Consider the following 21533-nt stretch of genomic DNA (forward strand, 5'->3'; position numbering starts at 1 on the left):
TTGTGAAATCATGTTAAGGAGACCTATCCCAATCCCTCATCCCAATCAGTTCCTCTGTTTTATGAAAATAAGAATGATTTTATTGACTAGATCAGTCTCAAAGCTCTTGACTTTCATCTCATTTCTCCCTACCAACACATCACAGCCTTGTTTCTCCTATGTCTCCTTCATTATGTCTTTGATAAACAAAACCCTGAACTATTTGGTTTTTTTTTTTAACCACCCAGGAATCTGATGCTGATATTGATTTAAACAGTAATTTTATCACATCTGGAGACAACTAAGTAACTGATTTGTATATGCAGTCGATTATAACTGTGTCCATTTAGACTCTTTATGATACCTGTCAGAATTTTCTTTACAAATTAACAATGTACTACAGAGGATTTTTCCAAGTTATATGTAAAAAAAAAAGCCTGTCACTTTTTAAAAACTTATTTGCAAAATAAGCCATTTATAAATTAACAAATAAACCTCATTTTCAATTTATCCACTCTTTTTCAGGGCCCTCCTGGTCCACAGGGTCCCATTGGTTATCCTGGACCCCGTGGTGTGAAGGTAAGTATTGAATATTCTTCTAACTGCCTGATTTAAATATGAAACTCTCATTTTTATTTGGTTTTTCTAATTTATTGCATAGGGTGCTGATGGTGTAAGAGGTCTTAAGGGCTCTAAAGGTGAAAAGGTAAGATTTTACTTTTTACGTATTATATTATTTCAATATATAGCTTATCCATCTTGGCTAAAGTATAAACAACCTAATCTCAATATTAACCAATTGGGATGGCTAAGAGCTAAAATCATATGTGAGAAAAATCTATACCTAATCCACATCTTAACTTTAACCTGACCCTCGCAAACATATTTGGTTCCCTAACATAATTGACATTTTTCATTGAATGAAGTCGCAGTATCCAGAATGACTGACAAAGAGTTGTCACAGTTCAGAAATCACATGTCATCCTTGCCATATCTTTGTTGAATTCTGCATGTTCTTTAAGGCCCAGCTCAAATGCTTCTTCTTAATATAACCTTTCATGTTCCTTTCAGTCAATTTTCACATATCCTCTCTTAGACTTTCTCATCACTAAGCATCTCTAGCTTATTACAACTACTATATTTCAAGGTGCTTCAGTAAGGTACTGAGTCTCTTTTTATCTTTGCTTACAACACCTAACATTCTACCTTGCATGAAATATTTTATTCAGCAAACATATATTCATTTATTAATATGAATATCTGTATAACATTTCTATATGCAAATCTTTAAGCTGAATGCTTCAGTATTTCTTGAAAAATTTTTTAAACTTCTCAAAGCGGTTTATTTATTGCTTGCCAAGTTCCTTTCCTTTATTTAACTTTTTTCTTATTAACTTACTTATTTTTAGTTTTTAACATTCACTCCCATAAGATTTGGAGCTCCAAATTTTCTCCCTATCTCATTCCTTCCCCTGACAAATTATTTCCAAGACACTATATTGTGAAAAAGCATTTATGGTGGCAAAATTACATAAATTTATATGCCTTCTTGCATATATTTATGTGTGTATTGTCTCTCCCAGTAGCATGCAAGCTTCTTGAAGTCAGGGACTGTTTCCTTTTTTGCCTTGTATGCCCATTTCCTGTTACAATGCCTTAGTATAGTCTTAATATTTGCTTGAGGCTTAATAAAATGCATTGTGAAATTATCTTTGTAAAATCTTGGCTAAAGTATAAACAACCTAATCTCAATATTAACCAATTGGTATGGCTAAGAGCTAAAATCATATGAGGGGAAAATCTATAACTATTCTGCCTCCTAACTTTAACTTGACCCTCACAAACATATTTGTTCCTAAACACAACTGACATTTTTCATTGAATGAAGTTGGGTTCAAATCCCATCATTGTCACTTACTACCTTTGTGATTTTGTATCAGTCACTTCATGTCTCTTAACTTCATTTCCTTCATCTATTAATGAGGGTTTTGGACTAGAGAGTCTTCTAACCTCCCCTCTAGGCCTAGATTCTATGGAGACAAACAACCACGCATTTATGTCAGGACTATTAGTGGTAAAATTCAAAGCAGCATAAAAAGCCTGAGATTTCCATCTATTTGTATTTTTTGGAAGGCATCAAAATTTTAAAATTTGGGTTTTTATTCCAAAGATGATGTAGAAATTCTTGTGTTTAAATAACCTAAGGGATTATCCTGAATCATTAGTGTGTCATCATTTTGTTGTGTACCTAATAGATTTACTTGGACTTCAAGGCTTGGTGACTTCATATGTGCGGGTACTTCCTCCCTGTTCCTTATTGCAGGCTCTTTGTGTCTTAGTACACAGTTTTTTTTTTATTAATTGTTATAATAATAAAAAAAATAGCTGCTACTCATATACAATACCTTATCTCCCCATCTTCTGATTCTACCATTACTTGCTAGCTAACTATCTAGTGATGCCTCCCTGAATTTAAATGGAATAGCCTCAAATTACAGTCAGGCTATCTGTAGGGATTTATTAAACTCCCCAGGTACTATGCTAAGCACTGGGGATACAAAGAAAGGCAAAAGACAGACTTGTCCTTGAGGAGCTCACAATCTATTGAGGGAGTCAACAAACAAACACACAAATATGTACCAAAAAAGCTCTATTTAAGATAAATAGGCCATAATTGAGGGAAGGCATTAGAATTAAGAGGAGGTGGGCAAAGTTTCCTGTACAAAGAGGGATTTTAGCTGACATTTGAGTGAACTGAGGGAAGCCAGGGGAATGGAGATAAGAAGAAAGAACATGGGGGACAACCAGAGAAAGTGCTCTAGCCAAGAAAAAGAGTATCTTGTTAGAGGAGGATCAATGAAGCCAGTTCTTCACTTGATTATTTTAGAAGTCATTCTTACTTGATAGAAACTGGCAGATTTTGTGCTTCACTGGAAGAGTGTTTGAGAATCCAGGTTTATCTACCTGATTCACAGAAGAATAAGGGCTTGAGGAGAGGACCAAAGTGTATGTGTGTATGTGTGTGTGTGTGTGTGTTACCTTCATGCATACATTAATTCTAGTCAAATGACAGCATTCCTTTTATTCAATGATATGCTTTATTCTAAAGCATTTGTGTGTGTGTTTTTATTTTTCAGGTCTAAGTTATTTAAATTGTTAAATTCATTCCAACGGTTCTTTTCCAGTTTTCCCATCATATAATCTGAGGGCAAGAAAATACTTCTCTTTACTCTAATAGAGATAGTACTGCCATGTCAGTCTTAAACTACCTTTAGTAAGAGAGATTCAGTTCAATTCAACATGAATTTTTGGAGCCACAACTGTGTGCCAGGCACTGGGGATACAAAAATAAGAATGAAACACTCCCTGCTTTGAAAGGACTTATTCTATTGGGGAGAATAATATATACGTGGTAAAATAATAGAAAAATCATTTCAGGAGGGTTGGGGAAGCCCTAACAACTTGGGGCGGGGAAGGAGCTCAGGAAGTGACACCTGAGTTAAACCTAGAATGGAGTTAGGAATTCCAAGAGATGATTATGAAGAAGGAAAACATTCTAGAAATGAGAGAGGGAGTTGGTTGGAGTCTTATTTTGAAGGACCATCAATGACAAACAAGACTGTAATTCATCCTAGTGGCCTTAGGGTGCCACTGAAATATCAGGGAACTGATATGGTCAAACCTGGGACTTAGAAATATCAATTTGGCAGCCTTTGGAAAATGAATCAGAGAGGTGAAAGTTTGTATGAAAGGAAACAAATTAGGTGTCTAGGAGAAAGATGATGAGTCCCTGAAGTAAGATGGCTACACTGCAAGTATAGAGAAGGGGTATGATGTGGTAGATGTGGTATAGGCAGAATTGACAAGAATTGACAACTGATTGAATACATGGTTGAAAGAGAATGGAGTTAGTTAAAAACCATTTATTGACCCCTCATTTTGTGCCTCTTACTGTGCTTAGAGTTGGGAACAGAAAGAAAGGCAAAAACAGTTATTGATTTCATGGAGCGCCCATTCTAATTGAGGAGCCCACTATATTTATACAAGATATACATAGTGTAAATGGAAGGTAGTCTCAGGTGAAAGGCATTATTGGTGGGGGAAGCTGGAATGCTAGAAGAAATCAGAAAAGTCCTAAAAGAAGGTGGAAGTTGAGCTGAGTCTTAAAGAATGCTGGGAGTCCAGGAAGTGAAGATAAGGAGAAAGAACATTCTAGTCATAGGGGACAAATAGGGAAAATGCTAAGTTGGGAGATTGTGTGTTGTCTATAAAGAGAAGCAAATGGTAGGCCATCATAGTTAGTTTGTGTAATATGTGGAGGGAAATAAACCGTAAGAAAACTGGAAAGGAACTGAAGTATTGAAGGTCGTGAACTTGGGTGAATGGAAAGATAATAGTATCCTTAGCCAAAAGAGAAAAGTTGCCCTTCTTAGGTTTCAAATAAAACGTAAGAGCTCAGTTCAGCTATCAGTTGGTGGCCTAAACTTTAGGACTGAGATGAAAGATGGATATGTAGCTTTGGGAGTCATCTGCATGGAAATAATGGACTTGATGAGGTCACTAAGAGTTATGAAGCAGAGACTCAGAATATCATCTGGTTTGAATGACCTGGAGGCTAAATAGAAAGAGACAGGTATCAAGGTCTAGTATCTGGAACCCTTGATGGTTATGTGGTGAGTGGTGATTGATTTACTTACTCTCCCTTGTCAGCAAAGGAAGTTCTGCCCCATGCTGCATGTTAGATATTGAGCTAATTACCAGTTCCTTTGTAGGAAATTGTGGAGGGAGATAGTTTATTACCACTGTGGTTCTTTTTTTTTTTTTTTGGTGACGCAATCAGGGTTAAGTGATTTGCCCACGTTCACACAGCTAGTGAGTGTTAATATGTCTGAGGTCCTCCTGACTTCAGGGCCGGCGCGTTATCCACTTCGCCACCTAGCTGCCCTGTGGTTCTGCTTACCCTTATATACATCATCATCACTTCTAAATAGAACTGAGTCTGTCTTTCAAGTCCAAGGCCAACCTAAAAAATGGTGAGAGCTTTTTAAGAACAGGGATTGTCTTTTGCCTTTCTTTGTGTCTCCATTGCTTAATACAATAGGTGCTTAATAAATGCTTATTGAATGACTGAGAGTACATTATGAGGAGGTTAAAAACGCATAGAAATACTTTTTGGACTAACAATCTTCAAAATCCTGTCTGCTACTAGAGTTTTACCAAGGATGTTTTCAATCAGTCTACAGAAGATGAGCTTGCATCCCTCTGCTCAGTTACCAAAGTCACTCAATCCACCTTCAGTTAGTCCAAAAATCATCAAGTGAACAGTAATAATAGCAGAATAGTAACTTATCCCAAGGTTGTTTCTAGCATACACTCAATCAGAAAAGAAAAGAGTAAGATAATGGTGAAAATGTTGCAGGATCACTCACATTTATATAGGACCTTATGTCTTTGAAAGAAAGTATCTTGTCTCCATCATCTTCATTTCTTGTTAAGCCAGAGAATATCTTTAGCAAATTTAAAGATAGTTTGGTATAGGTATGATCAGTGCTTTGCATTTGTTACATGTTTATAACTCAAAAGTTTTAAAGGGGCTCTGATTTCAGATTCAGAAATAGCCATTTATATTGTTCTTTAGTATTGTGATAGAAAATATGAGTTGATGATTTCCTGTGACTGGCTTTCTCTGACAAGCATCTGAGGATGTGGATCATTGGCTGATTTTCAGACTTTTTACTTGAATGCTTGTAATTATGTAGATAGTCTTTGGGAAAAGAAAAGCATCTAGTTCAGGTGGGAAAAACTAATCTGTATTGTTGATTTCCCTTTGAGTACCCCTTTGCATTGCAAGAATAATTTAGGTATTCAAATAAGTCCCAGGGATTTAATTAAGCATTCCATAAACAGATGTGTGTGTTTTTTTTTCTTGTATTCTATCTTCCTCAGTATCAGCCATGATAAAAGATATAAAATTTGTTATCTAGAAACAGAATTATGGGATTAAAGGCTCTATTACACAATATGCTATCGCTTATAGTAAGTTGTAGTCCTATCTCTCCCTCTAACCTTACCTCAGTCTTTCCTAATAAAATCCATACATTTAAGAAAATTAAAAAGCAGCTAATATTTGGGGGCCAGGCAGGAAAAATTTCATGGACATGAATTTTTGGGCAATTTCCCTCACATATGTTTCCTGTTATAATTTAGAAAGTCAGTTACAAATATTTCTGATCATGAAGGAAAATATCCTAACGTATTTGCCTTATGGGTTATGAAAAATGGGGTATAACCCACTTATTTAAGTGAAATGTTGTTAGGCAGGGAAATATTCCTAAGCCATTCTGCCTCCAAAGGCATGGATAACTAAAGAATTCTGGGAATGAATAACCTAGTAGTTATGCAAGATGGTTTTTTCACTCACCCATAATCCATGTGGACCATTTATTAACATAATTTCAGAATGGTATGAGTATTCATTTGCCAAGGGTACTGATTGTCCTTATTCATTTGAATAAGCAGAGAAAAGTACATTCTTGGCAGCATCCCCTTCCCCTACTCCCCTCACCTCCACCCAAACACAAATACACTTTCATATAACAGAAATCAGGCCTAACTACTATAATGTTTTCAAAAGAACCTTGAATGAGTTTGGCATCAGTCAAAGAATAGTATAAGTGGATAAAGCTTCATCCGTTTTGTTTCATTTTTGTAAGGAAAATAAAAACTACAACAAACTTCATGTTGCTTGCTAAGACATTAAAGGTTTAAGTATAGACATTTTGCTATTTACTATTCTGAAAAGCAGGAATATGTTTTGAATAGATGAGGATCTTCTGATAATAATATCAAATACATTCTGATAATTGCAATGACACTTTCCATGTATATTGTCAATTCTGAGACCAACTACTTGAGTGTAGCAATTGGACAAGTATTGAATAACCAATTCATTGACTATTATTTGCCTGTGATAGAAAATCATATGTGTTTAGAATTTCTATTGGTTGTGAATAAAAATAAAAACAGCACCTGGTATAGATTTTTACCCCTTTTTTCCTCTGTGAAGTAATGGTAACTGACAATTTGCAGGGAATGAGGAGGAGGTGGGGAATTTCTCGGGAATCATTTCAGGGACAAATGTTGCTAGCATATGTATAGCAGCAGTCAAGGGAAAAATGCATAGAAAGAGGGACATGTGAGAAGGATCACTCTAATAGAAAAATCTAAAAGGCCATTGTTTGAATTTGGGTTGGAAATACTTGACATTTTGTAGAATTGTACAGTCACTATTTTAAGCAAAAATCTGACAAGTGTAAATGTCCCAATAAGTAATCACTCATCCTCTTCCTAAGATGTCATAAAGGGAGATTTACTATCTCCTGGAACATTCCTAATGATATCTTTTTTCTTCTGTATCTCCTGGAAATCCCAATGGTTCAGTCCAACCTAGTCCAATCCAACAGATATTTATAAAATGCCTCCAATGTGTAGGACACTGGTAGGTGCTGAGGATACAAAACAAAACAAAAAATGAACAAACAAGAATGTGCCTCTTAAGGAGCTTACATTCATTTGGGAAGATACAACATACAAACATAAAAAAAATATGATAATATTTGGTAAAGGAATAGATCATTAACCACAAAGGATATCAGGAAAGGCTTCCTAGGTGAGATGCCACATTAACTGAGCCTTGAGGGAAGCTGAGATTTTTAGAGAAAGTTATGAAGAGGGAGAATATTCCAGGAATTGGAGGCAACCTGTGCAAAGAAAGATGTTTGAAGATAGTTTTTATGTGTTCCTTAATTTAAATCTTGGCCGGGGATTCTACCATTCTTAGGATTGAGAGTGGGAAGAGACTATGGATTATCTAGTCTATCCTTATTTTACATATGAGCAAAATGAGGCCTAGAGATGTTCAGTGACTTTCCCAAAGTAACGGGATTTGAACCTTATCCTGGGACTCAAAATCTAGTTCAATTTTCAGTACATGATCATCATATTTGGAATTGAAATAATAATGATAGCTAACATCTACATAATGTTTTAAATTTTGCAAAGTACTTTATATATAACATCCCATTTGCACGTTGTAACTCTGTGAAACAGATGCTATTATTATCTGCATTGTCAATATGAGGAAACTGAGGCTAAGAGGGAAAGTAACTTGCCTAGAGTCCCACAGAGGCAGGACTTGCACTTATCATTCTGACTCCAAGTTTGGTATTTTGTCCATTATACCAGAGGCAGGACTTGCACTTATCATACTGACTCCAAGTCTGGTATTCTGTCCATTATACCAGAGTAAGCAAATCCTGATCACATGCCTCTGGAAAAACTCCATGTTGTCAATGTTCTCTGTAGCCTCCATGAGCCTTAGTTTCCTATCTATAAAATGAGGAGGTTGAATCGATCTCTGTTACTTTCCAAGTGTAACATGATATGACCATAATCCACGTGCTGCTGAAGTAGACAGAATTAGGATTGAAATAAAGTTTCTAGTCTCATGTACAGTCTCTGGACCTCAAGCAGCATTGCTTCCATATATTTCATTTGATAAATTCAGATCTGATCATTTGGGGGGTCAATAGCTCCTTTAATTGACAGGATCACTACATTAAAAACTGATATTCCAGGATTTGAGTACCACAATGTATCCGTGATTTGTTTCAGTGGATTTATGACTAACATGAGTATCCATCTCAAGATGAAAATCACACTTCATCCACAGCTACCACTCCTTTGCAAACATTGCCTTTACCCTTTCATAAGCTCTCCTGTCCTATTGATAGGGCATAGATGCCAAATGGAGTATCCATTACCCTAGATTTTTTCACTATCTGTCCATCATTTATCCTTCGCATGTACTGCACCATTTGCTCATGTCTGAAAGGATAACCACAACAGTAACTTAATTTACTTTGCTGTAGTGATTAGGCATTGGGAAAAAAAAAAGGTTTATGAAGTTAGAGTCCCATTGATAGGCTCCTCTTTATGGATATGCCTATGTTTAAAAAGCAAAACTAAAATGGTTATTAGTTTTTTCTTAAAGAATAAAATCTTCTTTCAAACATGGCAAGCATGTTATTACAGTGTTATGCTTTGGGGAAAAAAAGATGAAGAAATTAGTCATTAGGAAATTAAGTGCCATTTTGATCTTTCACATGTCTGTCATTACCAAATTGCACTGAGAGTATCCTGCCTCTCCCAAAGCCTGCTTTCAATACTCCTGTTGGAAAGAAATTAAGTTGGAAAGAAATTCATTATCTGTCTTGAAAAATTAAGAATGAATGAAGCTTCAATTTATTGTCAGATATACAAAATTACTTGCTCTTTGATGTGAGATTCAAATCAAACTGTAATTTGACTGTTGGCTCCCTGTGAGTGTTAATAAGCATAGAAACATTCAAAGAAAATAGGCCTTATGTGTCTGAATTAGTTATCCTCTTATACATGGCTCCAGTACAGTGTTGTTAAATTCAAGTGGAAACAAGGGCTAATAGACCATACAAGGATCCCCATAGGCCTTATATTGACTTAGTTTCAAAATGTAATATTATCTGTGGTTTGTTGTATTTTTTATTTATTTTGTTAAATATTTCCCAATTACATTTTAATCTAGTTCAGGCTGCATTTAATAGTGTTGTGGGTCACATGTGGCCCATGATGCACATGTTTGACATCTCTGATCTAGTATAATAGCAATTAACTCAATAATGTTAACTGAACCATAGACCTGGTCAATTCATTAGCATGTACAGAATTCAGTCAGAAATAGAATCGAATCCTTTCAGCTAGAGTACAAAATGGATTTGGAGAACATGGATTCAAAGCCATGATCTGGCTATTCTAGCTATTAAAATGACATATATATATATATATATATATATATATATATATATATATATATATATATATATATATATTTTTTTTTTTTAATCTGTAGTTACAGGCCTCACAACCAAATTCATCTTTATAGTTTTCAGGGATATCATATCTATGTTCAGTTTAGGGCATTGGCTTTTGAGATGGACTTTGATAATCTGGAGAGAGGGGAGAGGAGGGCAACAAAGATGGTGAAGGCTTATGTGAAGGTCATTTGGGGTGATTGGGGATGTTTAGATTGGAGTAGAAAAGATGAGGTGGGGAGGGAGTCAGCAGGAAGGGTTAGCCGACTTAAAGCATTTCAAGAGTAGACAAGTAGAGGAGAAATCTGATTTATTTTATTTGGGTCCAGAGGATAGAATTAGAAATGAGTGGACATTGAAAAAAGGCAAAGTTAAACTTGACCCTAAGGAAAAAATTTCCCAACAACTGTAGTTAGCCAACAAGGGCATAAGCTTCCCCCTTACTGGAAGTATTCAAGCTAAGGCTAAATAACTACCTTTTGTGTATATTATAGTGAAGAGTCTGGCTAATCCCCACCCCCTCACAATGTATAAATGACTGAATTAGACGAGATGATTTCCAAGGTCCTAAACCAGTAACTGATAGGTTCATTTTTTTAAACAAATCTAAGAAGAAATATTTTCCTCAGAATTTTTTCTTTTCAATTGTAAAAGCGACTATTGATGTGAATATTTAGCATGATTGATATATAGTAACTAAGAGTATTTAACATTTTAATTGTAGAATGACATTGACATGGTTAAATAGACATATGTTACTTATCTTTTGTTTAGGGTGAAGATGGTTTTCCTGGATTTAAAGGAGACATGGGTCTTAAAGGTGACAGAGTGAGTAGAAAAGAAATTTTATTGTAGTACATGTATGTGAAAATTATCATCTTATTGAATATACCAATAAAAAGGAAATGGAGACATTTAAGTTATTACTACCCATGCTTACACAAATTTTTATATTTTGTGATCTTTATTTTTTTTGTAGAAATCATTGGAAATCTATTTTCTTTGGGGTATTATTTTTAGCTAAAATGTTCCATATGTCATATGATAGCATTTTACATTATAAAAGCACATTCAGGGATAAGTAGTTGCATATGTCTACCAAGTTTAGGTATTTGGGCATATTTTTTTTAAATGGGAACAAATGAGAAGTCCATTCTAAATAGTGCATTTCAGAGGAGCAATTACTGGACTTTGTGACATTTCTTGGCATATATGTGAAGTAAGCAGCAGCTTTTGGTTTTATTTTGCTTCATGTGGGATTCAGGAATCATACACTTGACTTTCTCTAGTAGGTACTCTTTGTAGTGTAGATCAATAGTTCACTCTTTGGGTGAATGGAGTCCATCAAATTCAGAAATATAAGTCAGCTTCTTCACCAATTTAAATTTTGAAATGGGAAAAATAAAATTCCTTAACTTATATAAGTAGTTCCTAATCAATATGATAAATGCTAATCAACTCTTTTTTTTTTTTTAAGTAGGGAGGGGAGTTGTTGCCTTTGTTTTGAAAAAACTAAGTAAAGATTTCTGCTCCAAGCAGAAGCCATTAACTTTGTCTCCAATTTGGAACTGAAACACAAGGCTTTTGGCTGCTAGATGGCATAGTAGATAGAGTGCTGGATTTGGAATCAGGAATTCCTGAGCTGAAACCTGCCTAAGACACTTACTAGCTGTATTACCTTGGCAAGTCATTTAACCTTTCTCTGCCTCATCAGTAAAATGGGGTGGTGGTGGTGGATTCAATGGCCTCTAAGGTCCCTTCCAGCTCTATTATATAGTATATATCATATCATAGCATTATATGCTATGACTTTCCTTTTTGTGATTTTTCTAGACCACTAAAACAAGGCACTGAATAGTCACTAAATCCAATACCTTTCTTTCCTCTTCCATGTCTGCCTCTTAGATTTAAAGATTAATTGAATTTGAACTGTAATGAAAAATGGCTCCTGTAGTTTTAGTAGAATTCTGTGTTCATTTGCATTTGTTTGTCTTGTTTAATACTCTCTGAATTTCCAACTCATTTTCAGTAACAAAGTATGTATAAATAAATATAAAACTTTTTTGAGCAACCAATTAATAGAATATTTTGTTACATATTCATCCCTGTCATTCTCTAGTTAATTGTTTTCTCATTTATTATACTTTTGCCTTCTTGTTTTTCAGGGAGAAGTTGGACAAGTGGGCCCAAGAGGAGAAGATGGCCCTGAAGGTCCCAAAGGTAGAGCAGGTCCAACTGGGGACCCTGGTGGTCCTGGCCAAGCTGGGGAGAAGGTTAGTAAGCAATTGAAAATTTTCAGTCAGAAGGATTGTTTGGACTTTCAAATTGCTTGTTGAAGGTAATAAATTACTAAATGTTATTTTATTTAAATTTTGATTTTATAAATATGCAAGCAACTCCCCATGTCATTAAGTTGAATTAATCAGATTTGAAGGACAGCTATATATATAATTGATCAGTGAATCACATGAACTATATTTCTCTTTACTCTATATCTATGTTGTCTCAATGTCAAGGCCTGGCGTTCTTGTTTAATACTACAACCCTCTGAACCACATAGGATTTTTCCTGTCATGATTTCTTTAGCATTTAAATTTATATACTAGAAGTTTCAGGTCAGTTCAACAACCATTTTTAAGTACATAGTACATTATACCAGCTTCTAGGAATGCAAAGATAGAAAAGAACAGTCCATGCCCTCATAAAGTTTATTATCTAATGGGAGGTGTGAAGGAGACATCCACAAATCAGTATCATCCAAGGTAAAATATAATCTTTAGGAAAAAAAATTATAACTAAACATGAGAAAGGAGAGGGATCTTTTCATTGGAAGGGATAAAAGAAGACTTCACAGAGGAAGGGAGGTTGAGTTGGACCTTTAAGGAATTGAATGACTTCAAGAGATGGATATTTGGAAACAACATATTATTGGCAAACAGGGAAAGCCTACATAAATGTGCAAACAAAGGAGAAAGCAGGACCAAATCTTGGAACAATAATTAATTTTGGGTAGAACGTGGACTGTGCAAATAAAGTAGAATAGAATGTGGGCAGTTATAAAGGGATGAGAGCACCAGTGTCACCTAGGAGAGGAAGTGTTGGGGGAAGGGAACATGTGAGGTCTTTCTGTGCTTCTCAAATCTCCTATGAGGTGATGTCCAACTTTGCCTAATCCTAACCGTAGCCTGAACATATTGCATGTGTGTTCTAAAGGAAAAAATTAATTCTTCTAGCATTCTGTATACAAATACATTCTTATTTATTTATAACAGACATTATAATATGTTAGGCATCATACAGAATTTAACAGAAAACAAGACATAATCATTACATCTTACAACATAGGCATACAGATAAAGACTGGACCTGTGATTTCATTGATATAAGAAACTAATGTGGCAACTCTCTCTATTAATGTGTGTTGGCACTTTCTCTTCTACTCACAGTCTTAGAGAATTGCCTAGAGAAATGAGAAGCTAAATGAGTTTCCTAAAATCACCCCTCCTGTATGTGTCTGAATTAGGACAACATACTCAGGTCTTCCAGCTCTGAGGATGGCTCTTATCCATGTTATAATATTGTCCAGAAATTATGCATAAAATAGGTACCTAGACAAGTAGACACAAGTCAAAAGGAGATAGTTTCTTAGACAGTGGAAAGACACATTTATGAAAAGTAGGAACATGCTTGTGTTCCTTGCTCTGTTGTTTCCTTTTGTGTAATTTTTGAAAAGAGAGACAGGCGAAAAAGGAAATGCCAAAGAGAAAAATTCAAACATAGAAGATAAGGGCTGAAGATAAATATGTATTCGATAAAAAGAAAGAGAAAGGGGATGGAGACTCACCAATGAGGGTGAAACTTGAAAGGGAATTCTTGCTGAAGCACACAATAGTACACAATGATATTCTTTTTTTATATAATTTTTTAAAATTTTATTTTTAACTATGGAATAATAATGTTCTTTTAAGAATCTCAAAGTGGTGTCTGGCAGTCGATTGATCAGCAAATATTTATTAAGTGTTTTTTATGTGTGATACTGTGATAAGCTCTGGGGATACCAAGAAAGACAAAAATATGGTTCCTGCCCTCAAGAAGCTTGCATTGTAAAGGGGGAAAGGATGTATATATAATTCTGCAGGTACGAGATATAGTCAGACTAGATGGAAGCTAACCTTAATGGGAGGCTATCTCTGCTTTCTATAGGCTCTTTCTATTCAGCCTAACCTAAAAGATCAAAGGATATATTTTCAGGGGTAGGACTCAGATTAGGAAGAGAAATAGCTTCATCCTATCTACACAGTTACCATAAATGCACTGCTAGGTCAGCCGTTTATTTCCGGTTTCTCACTGTGGCATGCTACTCCTGAATATATTACAGAGCCCATAATAATCAGTTTGATGGAAAGGACAAGGTCAGTGGAAAGGCCATGAAGTGAAAGATCCCTTATTTGTTTCCCCTCCTCCTCCTCATCCTGCCTATCTCCCCACTCTGCCAAGACCTTGCTGCTGCCGGCAGACAACTACTATTGGATAAACTTCATCTCCACTCAGCCCCACTCTTCACCCTGCCAAAGGTCTAATATGGGGAATCACAGCATCAGTGATTTGAAACCACCCCTGGATTCCTTTGACTTCACTATTCATCAGTATTCCTCTCTTTCCTCAAGTGCCGGCACTTGAAGGGGGAAATTTTATACCATTTTTCTTTGCAGGATTTCCCAAATTCTGTGTGATTGCCTTGACCCAAATCTGCTCTTTAGCCATCTTGCAATAGAACTCTAGTAAAAAGGCATAATAGAATCAATTCCTCTAATGCAGCAATTAACATAGAAAACGAATGTCTTTGCGAGCGTAATTAGGGAGTTTCATTAACCTTGAAATCAATAGCATAAAACAAATGATGATAACTTAATGTATCCAAGGGGACATCATTAAAAGTGTGCTTCTTCCTGTTTGTTTCCTTCCCTTCACTCCCTCCCCCTACACTGCTCACCTATGCAGTGTTGATACTGAATTAGACAACTTTTTGGTTCTGTCTATGACAACAAGGTCATAAAGTCGGTGTGTTCTGAACTCCTTGTCTTTTCAGATATATTAAAGTATTCGTCTCCATGCATAGGGTTCTGGGCACTCTTGAGGTCACTATTATAGGGAATAAAGTGATCTGCCCTTGCTGGGGTTTTTCATGAAATTATTTCTGGCTAATTCTTCATTTGAATAATTTTAATAGACATTGTACAGTGTTCATGTTTTCTAATATCAGATAAAAGAAATTTATGCAAATATGAAATGATGCACCCTCTTTATGAAATAAATAGCTCTTTAAGGAAGATTAGACCCATTCAGAAAGAAATCCTGTCTCTTAAACAAATGGAAACTTCAGAGCAAGGACAATATGCAGGCTTGTACCTGGTGATTTTCTACTATTAAAGAAACTAACTCCATCTGACTTATGTCCATTTGTGGTTGTATGATCTATTTTTAGGTGATGATTTCTCATTTTTAGAAGCAGAATGCCATAGTAGATAGAGTCCTAGGGCTTAGAGTTGAAAAACCTGAATTCAAATCCTACTCCTGGCAGTTACTATATTGTATGTTTAGAAGCAGCTTGGTTATGCAGTGGATGGGGTTCTGGGTCCAGGGTCAGGAAGAACTGAGTTCAAATTCACCTCCACACACTTGATAGTTACATTATCCTGGACAATTAGTGGCTATATCACCCTGGGCAAATCACTTAACCACTATCTGTCTCAGTTTTCTCAAATGTAAAATGAGAATAGTAATACTACCCATCCCCCAGGGTTGTTTTGGGATTCAATGACATAAGATTTGTGAAGTATTTAGCACAGCACCTGACACAAAGTCAATGCTTAACAAATGCTTATTGCCTTCTTTCTCTAGTCTTTTTTTTAAACTATATCAAAGACAATTGTGATCTGCATTGCAGGAGGGTATTGCTAACTAGATGCTTCATGTACTGATTTTTGATCTCTCTTTACTTTATATATATATATATATATATATATATATATATATATATATATATATATGCATACATATATATATATATATATATATATACATTCGCACATAAATGTATGTATATAACTAGTATAAGAGCTTACATTTTGTTTTAGAGGTCTAAAACTAAAGAGTGATCTATTTATCTGAAGATACAGTACAACGGGAAAGGCAGCATGGTGGAGTAGAGAGACAGTTTAACACCAAGAAGACCAAAGTTCAGGTGACAGTTATGACACAGGATAGCTGGGTGACCTGGGCAAATCATTTACTTTAGAGAACTCTGTTAAGAAAGGAGCTCTTAACACTTTTTTTGTATCATGGACCCCCTCTCCCACTTTGGCAGTCTGATGAAGTCTGTGCCCCTTCTCAGAATGTTTTAAATTAATATAATAAAATGCCCAGCATTAAAAAGGGAAGCATTGAAATACAGTTTTCAAAATACTGAAAAAGAGCCCCACAATTTATGACAATATGTTGTAGAGAAGATGTCAACTTACAATGGCTTGCTTGGGTGCTCCATGAGATTTCAGGTGCAATCCCCATCCCTTTGTTGTTGTTCAGTCATTTTTCAGTCATGTTTGACTCTTCATGATCCCATTTGGGCTTTTCTTGGCAAAGATACTAGAGAGTTTTACTATTTCCTTTTCCAGCTCCATTATATATATATATAACAGGAACTGAGGCAAAAAGGATTAATTGACTTACCTAGGGTCACACAGCTAGTAAGTGTCTGAGATCACATTTGAACTCAGGTCCTCCTGATTCCAGGCCTGGCAGTCTATACACTGTGCTACCTAATCCATATCTGTAGTCCTACTTTATGATGATGATAACAATAGCTCAGATATATTAAATCTTATATTCATGTACACATATTATATACCTTATTGGGTAAGTGCTATTATTATCCTCATTCTACAGATGAGGAAACTGAGACTGAGAGAAGTCATGTAACTTGCATAGGATCAAATGACTAATTTCTGAGATGAGATTTGAACTCTGGCTTTCCTGACCAATACCAGGATTCCATGTTCACTATGCCATATACTGTCATCAAATAGTCAGTCAGTTGACTTATTGTGGACATTCTACTGTAGAAAGATGTTAGTTTTTTAAAATTTTTTTTTTCTTTTTGTGTTGTTTTCCGCTAAAGTCTTCCTCTTTATGGAGATGACACTGAGTGTAAGCCAGTAGAACCCAAACTCTGGAAGACACTACCAAGCTAGATAGGCCTAGGGAATACAGACCCAACAATGGATTCTATATCTATTAACCAAGAACTAAAGTAATTAAGTTCCCAGAGGCCCTAGGAAGCTCATCATTAAATGATGGGGGGTTTTTTCAGTCACAGAAACATAGGAAGGTGGTCTAATAAGGCATAGAAAAATTGCAATTTGCATTAGTGGAGGGAACATCTACACAAAAGAAGTACTGAGGGGCAGCTAAGTGGCATAGCGGATAGAGCACCGGCTCTGGATTCAGGAGAACTTAACCCCATTGCCTAGTGCCCCCCTCCAAAAAACAAAAGTACCGACTACTTGAAGGACTGAAATACGCCTTGAATAAACTTTTTACTCAATACCACTAAGGTACTTGAATAATAGGAAGAAGTTCAAAAGGCAGTTCAGAATGTTGAAAAATAGCTATTTTAAACTTTAATTGCCTTGAGAATCTCTTCGTGAATGGATATTTCAAAAACTTCAAGATCTCCTGCCAGCTATTCAGCCAGTGAAAAATCAAAGGGGAGTTTATGAAAAGAAAGTTAGGACTGTTGCCTTAAAGCCATTTATGTTGGTGAAACTAGGGGAGCTAAGTGGTAACACAAGATAAATTTGTAGATGTAAAATAACTCGTTTTAAGACTTTGAAGTAAAAAAAAAAAATTATTCCCCCTTTGGTCTCTGTGTTTACATCTATGCTTTCAGAAATTATGTAAATTCTTATGTTGTTAAAGATCTTGTTCAAAAGAAAGAGACTGTTGTAAATGTAAGAGTATTTTCTCTATTTCTGAAACTTGAAATATAATATTAAAAGGATAAACGTAGGTTAGTTATGCAAGTGTTTTTTCAAACCTTAATATTTTGATTCACTTTTCATTTTGTTAGGATCTACTTAAATCCTATTCTAACTATTATGATTTGTATAACTGTGGAAAAATTACTATCTCACTCTGAGACTCAGTTTCCTTATTTATTAAAATTGGAAGTTGGACTACATGATTGCTAAGATCTATTTTCCATTTTTAAAACTCTGTAGGACTCTTATGAAAGCGAAATATTTATGGAAACATATTAAATTAAAGAGACATTAAAATAAACTCAAAATCATTAATAAAGGTTATACAGTAATTAACTTTCCATTTAATATAATATAACATTTGAAAATCTAATTCTTCATTTCATATTTTGTGAATCAACAGAATGCCATTCTTTCTGATTGATTATCTTGTACATAGAATAATCATCTAAATTAATAGGTATGATAATTGTGTCAAAATCGATGGATATTCAGAATTGGTAAACACCTAAGCATTTAAATATTAATTTAGTATTGGTTAAAAGGTTACTTTCCAATTATGTTAGCTATATAGAGTTCAGTTATTAGTAAAGTGTCATCCTTTCCTCCTGGATACTTTGATTTTCTTTTTTTCCCTCTGCACTTAATAACATTCAAATTTCACTATGGTTATAGGTAAACATGCCATTTCCTCTTTGTTACATTCAAAATGTGCTATGGCCAAGGACTTTAAAAATTTTCATCTTTATATCCCCAGAACCAGGTACAGTGCCTTGACATAATAGGGGCTTAATAAATGCATCGCAATGACTTTATGCTATTCAATACAATATAGAACTCATATAAACATAGAAGTAGCCTAAAAGAATTTGAATACCTCTCAAGATTCCAAAATTTCTACAAATGGTTCCATTTCCATAGCTATGGAATTTGGGCTACACTAGTTAAAAGCAATCTTGTTTCACAAATAGAAAAATATATTTCCTCTGTGAGATTAATACTATCATATTAATATATATCATACTATCACTATGGCAATAAGCTTCCTATCCCTACCACCACCATTACCAAGCACATCAAGTGAATCATCCCCAAGTAAACAAAAATACAAGATTCTCAATTTTTGAGAAGTGTTGATTGTACTGTTTCTCAAATTCTTGCTGAACTTTACATGAAAAAAAAATTCTCTATGTGTGTATGATACATATACATACATATGTATGCATGTATGTGTGTATAGATAGGTAGATATTAGATAAATATGGTAACTACATACAAATTTCAATCACACACATAATTCTCATTTATTATATTCAATTATTTTACTTTCTCATTATTTTATAACTCTTTGGATCCTTTAGGATGTTAACATCAGTAAGAATAAATAAAACACTGTATACTGCTTAAGTTATTTATTTATTACTGCTCTATGTAAAAGAGATTGAAATTGATCCCTCTATATTAAAAAACAAAATGATAAGTTTATATAAAAAGGAATAGTTACCCTTTCTGAAACAGTTCATATGTATTGTGCCCCCTAGTGGCCACGAAAGCCCAATTTGAATAATATCGGTGGGTATGTTTGTAAGGATGATTTTTACTTTGTTCAGAGTAACTTAGAGAAGCCAACCCAGAACTAGGACCAGAAATCTCAGCTTGTATTTCAGCTTAAGCTCCTGACAAGAATCTGAGGGCTGTGGAAACAGATAAAATTTTTTTTAAATCATATTTTTAGAGGACTGTAAGATTACATGTTTTCCTCATAGCTGCGAGGTAACTAGAGCAATTATTACTACCCCTACATTACAGAGAAGGAAACTGAGTCTCCTATTGGAAAAAAAAAAGTAAATGTCCAAACCAGAGTTCAAACTCAAGTATTCTTACTTGAGGCCTCATGTCTGTTTTTTTTTAAACTATATCACTAATCAATCAATAAAAGTTTATTAATTATCTACTAGGTGCCAGACACTATACTACCCACTGTCTATGCAAAGAAAAAAGTTAAATAATCCTTAGCCTCAAGGAGCCTACATTCTGTCAGGGGAGATAGTATATGTAAATATATAGACATATAAAATACATACAGTGTGGTAGAGGAGAAGGGAGGAATAAGAAAGGCCTATTTTTCTAATTCTTAGATAATCTGAGCATTTTAGACCTATCAGGGACATCTGATTTCTTCATTTTAAAATTGAGGAAATGGAGGGAGATCCATAAGATGATAGATGGAGGACAGGAAGAGACGTTAGAAAGTATCAAGGCTACTTCCCTGATTTTACAGATCACGAACTGAGACCATAAGAGGTTATGTGACTTATCCAAGATTACACAAGTATTAAGTGGCTGACCCTGGATTTGATTTTTAAAGTGTGTACCTGGTTATCTTGGGTAGCTACTTATCCAATACACATTAAGACACCTGGAGATTTCCCCATGTTGTTAGGCAAATTTTCTGGCTCTACTCTTGACCATGGGATGATCATTGGGCTGGTAGACTAGGGAACTGCTGAAGAGGCTGTTATTTCAAGACTTTTGGGAAGTAGATATGATATAAATACATAAATGACAGACAGATAGATGGATAGATCGATAGTCCAGAATTTTCCTTGTGCTAGTTTATACCCCATACTACTTTTCTCAAGCAGAGAACTCTAAGCACTCTGACTCTTGGCTAGAATGTTGAGACCTTTCTGAGATAGTGGTTTCTCTCCTCTTCCAAAGAAAATTGAGAGCTGAAAAAGTCAAGGGTGATAGGGCCTTAGAATAATCTTAAACAAATAAATCCATAAAAAGATGAGGAAGGTGTGCAATTGTTATTAACTAAAGTATTTAAAATCTTCAATACAATATTTCAATTTAAGTCAATTTAGACAATGTTCTTTTCCTGTCTTTTTTTTTTAATTCAGGGGAAACTTGGAGTTCCAGGATTACCAGGATACCCAGGAAGACAAGGTCCAAAGGTAAAGAAAATATTTTTTTGGGTTTTATATTTTTGCCTATCTATATTTTCTAAACAAAATAATTTTTAACAGAAATATCAAAGCAATCTTCCTTAAAGATTAGCAAAGAAAAACAAAGTTTCATAAGTAATATACTACATATCACAAAAGGAAATCAGACAAAATGTGGACACTTGTATTGCAAAAGAGAGTAAGAAAGAAAGAAAAAAAAAGAAAGAGATCCTAGTTCTTTTCAGGAAATACTAGTAACAACATCCATGATTTTTTTTAATATGAGCCACATTTGAAATTATGCTGACTCCAGCACAGATATGTCCAAAACTATTTTACCTTTGAAGGTATTTTTTTTTCTTATAGCATTAACTACTTTACTGACCCCTTTTACTTCAAACCTCCTCTTGACAAGCTTGTTGAGTCAAAGAAGCATGTTTCCAGTGTTTCATCTTCACCTCTGTCTAGTGTACTGTGTTATAGTCTCATTTAAATTGGCAATTTGTAGGGGTTTTTTTGAGGGGATAGGTCCTTCTTCTGTCCCCCCCTTTTAACAGAATTAAATAAAAAACCTAACTGAAAATCTTTCTTTTATGCCTCTGGTCTAACTGATGTGTAAAGATATTAGGTAATATCCATTGATGTTTAAAGCAAAA

The 21533-nt window shown here is 34.9% G+C and overlaps 1 protein-coding gene across 1 annotated transcript in view; it reads left to right on the plus strand.

Annotated features, from left to right (window-relative positions):
* Nucleotides 1-21533, plus strand: part of COL11A1 (collagen type XI alpha 1 chain) — a 284803-nt gene that overhangs the window by 134462 nt on the left and 128808 nt on the right. Inside the window, 5 exon segments of the mRNA XM_021000146.1 lie at nt 505-558; nt 641-685; nt 10662-10715; nt 12053-12160; nt 20833-20886. Coding sequence (XP_020855805.1) covers nt 505-558; nt 641-685; nt 10662-10715; nt 12053-12160; nt 20833-20886 — 315 coding nt within the window.

This window comes from Phascolarctos cinereus, unplaced genomic scaffold (assembly GCF_003287225.1).
Source record: "Phascolarctos cinereus isolate Bilbo 61053 unplaced genomic scaffold, phaCin_HiC Scaffold_5;HRSCAF=322, whole genome shotgun sequence".
Lineage (NCBI taxonomy): Eukaryota > Metazoa > Chordata > Mammalia > Diprotodontia > Phascolarctidae > Phascolarctos > Phascolarctos cinereus.